Genomic DNA, 3,735 nt, shown 5'->3' with positions numbered 1-3,735 from the left:
GTGCACAGGGGGGCATGGAGCAACCTGCTCTGGTGGAAGGTGTCCCTGCCTATGGCAGGGGGTTGGAACTGGATGACCTTAAGGTCCTTTCCAACCCAAATCATGCTATGATTCTGTGTAGGAGACATGTTAATAGCTTATACTATGGCTAAGGACCCATAAACATGGCAACTAGCTTCACCCAAAGATGACAGTAACACTTCCAGGTTTTTCTGCCCACTTTCTACTGGAAAATGTTTAAGCCACTCCAGGTAACATTTCCCTCAAAAGAAACAGTCTTATTGGAAAAAAGAAGGCAGTCAGTACCCCACCATATGCAACCATAAACAATAACACTTAAAAGCATTTCTATCCTATGCAAGCACTCATGCAACAATCCCATCTTCTCATGGCACGTAAGGCAGTAATGGGAGTGGCTAGGGATGTGGGATCAGGCCATCATTTGAGTAATTAACGAAACAAGTCAGCAGTATTACAGCTAATTATCACATTCTGGGCTGCTTTTAGATGTCAAGATTAGCATTCCATTGAGAGGAGTGACAGCAGTTCACTTGCCTTTTAAAAAAACCCCGCCATCTATGTGCAGACTCTGGAAGTCACCAGAAACACCTCAGAAAGATTTTCTTTAAAGTCATCATAGTTCAGTGTTTAAAAGATTCCATTAAAAAGGAGATTTTTTCTTTAATGGATATAAGCAGCACCCCTTCAAAAATCATGTAACCTCCCAGGATATGAGTCCTGCGATACCTTTTCAGGTGTGTCCGGTCCCCACTGTCAGAGCTTGCTACAGAAGATGTGTCATAGGAGTGTGTATCCGTGTTATCAATATTCAAGAGAAAGGGATCCTCCAAAATGAAAGACTCTTCTTCATCATCAGTCTGAAGGAAGAGAATCACCACAGGTTACTACACGTTCAAAACGCACAACACCCGAACTGGAACATTAGCGAAACAGCATCAGTTGAGCAGAAAAATCAAGAAGGAAAGGACAAGACAGTCTCACATGTAAAAACAGAACAATTTTATGATTCTGTCAAAAAAATGGTTTTCAGAATTCACAATAACCACAGAAGTGGGCTGGAGAGTCAGTCAACTGATCTTTCTTCCCCAGATGCTACCTACTCCCTGAAAATTTCAACAGACCTTTAACTAAGCTGTTCTCAGAAGTCTCCAATTGCTGAGAGAAGGTCTAGAATTATTATTCATCTACTCCAGCTCTTCACCAAATGGTGGCTAAGAGTCTAGCAATCCCTCTGGCTGTTATGAGGGTTGATTTTGCTCTTCCCTGTGCCCTTCTGCTGGTGATAATCCTTCTCTCAGGCTTAGCCTGGAATCTTTTTGAATGGTATTTTTTAAACAGCCGTTCTCCCTAATGTCTTCTAAATTCCATACGGTTCACACTGTTCTTGAAGCACAGAGCCAGAGAGAATGAACAGCCCCACCTAATGCCAAATGTACAGAGAATGGAGCAGGTGCCCCTCCACCTTGTCTAACAGCTGGCAGTCCTGTGCCCATTAAAGTGCCCCTTTTTCCAGTGCAGCTGTATTCCTTTTTGGCTCAGTTTGGCTCAATCTCCATTCAAACCCTTTCCAGAAGGTGCTCCGCCAGTCATTTCCACCCCGTATATAAATCAGCGGAGTAAGACTTTGTATTTGTTTGCACTGAACTACACGTTCATTGTGATTTCATCTCAAGTTCAAGATTTGGGTTCTAATCCTCTGACATGGTAGTGACTGCATCTCTTTACAGTTTTGTATCATCCAAAGTTAGTAAGTTCTCTCTGACTTCATCACGCAAGGCATCAGCAGAAACAGGACACACCTTTGTACACTGCTCCTCCCCTACTATTCCTCTCATTCCCAGACTGCATCTGTTTGGGATACCTTATACCTGCATCTTTAACACAGCTTTTAAAAAGACCCATCACCTCTCCCAGCCTTCTTCTCACTTTATGCTGGGTTCCTAGGAAGTCTAACCATAATTTCCTCAGTTTGTTAAAACACTTGTTTTCTTAAGAATTTATCTCTACTTCCATGCCCTTCTTTTTCTTTCTAAGGATCATGCACTCATGTTGTTATTGTAAAAAATGTGCCAAATTGGATATAAGCAAGACAGAGTCAGTTCTCCTCTGCAAGGTACTACAGGCAATATCAGATGCTGAGACAGTTCATTACTCTTGCCAGAGGGCTACATACGTGAAATATACAATATAAAGAGTTGTGAAGAATCCAGTTCTCATCTTCTCCCACAACTGAAGAATTACCCCGAATTCTCTGCATTTATTTTTAGCCAAAAAGAAAAAAAGATGTTTGATGACCCTGACCTTTAATGGATTTTAATAGCCTTAAGGTGACTGTCCAAATCTACAGGTGAATATGGTTAAATTTGATGGAAATCCTTTATATATACACCTAAAGGGGGCCTACAAGAAATCTGGAGAGGGGCTTTTGATAAGGGCCTGTAGTGACAGAACAAGGGGGAATGGCTTCAAGGGATTCAAACAGGGGAGACTGAGATGAGACATTAGGAAGAAGTTCTTCCCTGTGAGGGTGCTGAGGCGCTGGCACAGGGTGCCCAGAGAAGCTGTGGCTGCCCCATCCCTGGCAGTGTTCAAGGCCAGGTTGGACACAGGGGCTTAGAGCAGCCTGGTCCCTGTCCATGGCAGGGGGTTGGAACTGGATGTTTTTTTTAATCCTCCCAACCCAAACCATTCTATGTTTCAGCAGTGGATATTTTGATTAAAAACCTAAACAAAACAAAACCCAAACGTATGACTCACTGTACAGCAATTACTCAACTGAGCACGTGCTTTGTCAGGTATCAGTATCAGGAAATTATCAAGTTATAAGTTTTATTTCCCACAAAAACACAGTATGAGAAGAGCCACAGGAGTATGTGCTGCTGCATCTTAGCTCCTCCCTGTGTTGGAGCTGGTTGCATGTCCAATGGACTACTCACCTCATTTAAGATGCTCTCCAGTGTTGGAGGGGTATCAACTTGAGGAATGTCGAATTCTTTGTCATCAATCTGTACATCAGAAACCACAGACTGAGTTTAGGCTGCCTACACCACCTTCCAAACTTGTTTCTGGCTAAAGAAAAACAAACCTTAAAAGCAGCTATGTATGCACTCCTTCCAACTGGAGCCTGCCCAGAAAAGCACTATACATACTACAGTTTCTCCTATTCAAAACGCAATCTCTGAAACCTGGCATTGCCAGACAGAACAAGAAGTATTTGGCATCTAAAATATAAAATAGTTCTCTGACCTATGGCCAGATATGAAATGTCAAAATGCCTTTTTCTATGTGTAAAGATCGCTATCAATGTTATGCTGCCTTTTTAATACCCACAGACATCAGTACACAAGATTCTTTTTTCCCTGACTGCTTACTAATGGGAAACCCCCCAGTTTTCTGAAAAATACAGGTACTTTTACCAGAGCCTTCGCATTACTGAAGATCAAGCTTTGCTGTAGCAGGGAGCTAGCGCAGCACTTGCATCCCGCTCACCCACCGCTGCCCTGTCCCCATAGACCCTCCCCTCACGGCTGCCTCAGGGAGCTCCCGGCCGCCAGCGCCGAGCGGAAGGGAGGGAGCGGCCCGGCCGTGGCCGCCTCCCTCAGGCTGGTTCTCCCTGAGGGAGGGAGGGAGGGAGGGAGCTCCGGCAGGCGGGGAGCTGCGCCCGAACACAACATCGCGACGCACCAGCTCGCTGCGGCAGTCCAGCTCGCGGTC

General features: G+C 44.4%; 1 protein-coding gene across 1 annotated transcript in view; it reads right to left on the bottom strand.

Annotated features, from left to right (window-relative positions):
- LOC104403286 (vacuolar protein sorting-associated protein 8 homolog) overlaps nt 1-3,732 on the bottom strand; it is a gene marked incomplete at both ends in the record, with an annotated part of 44,016 nt that extends 40,284 nt beyond the window's left edge. Inside the window, 3 exons of the mRNA XM_010011366.1 lie at nt 748-878; nt 2,958-3,026; nt 3,706-3,732. Coding sequence (XP_010009668.1) covers nt 748-878; nt 2,958-3,026; nt 3,706-3,732 — 227 coding nt within the window. The remainder of the gene's footprint in view (nt 1-747; nt 879-2,957; nt 3,027-3,705) is intronic.
- Nucleotides 3,733-3,735: the final 3 nt, after the last annotated feature.

This window comes from Nestor notabilis, unplaced genomic scaffold (assembly GCF_000696875.1).
Source record: "Nestor notabilis isolate BGI_N333 unplaced genomic scaffold, ASM69687v1 scaffold26263, whole genome shotgun sequence".
NCBI lineage: Eukaryota > Metazoa > Chordata > Aves > Psittaciformes > Psittacidae > Nestor > Nestor notabilis.
The sequence above is the reverse complement of the archived record's forward strand: the minus strand, read 5'-3'. Positions and strand labels throughout refer to the sequence as shown.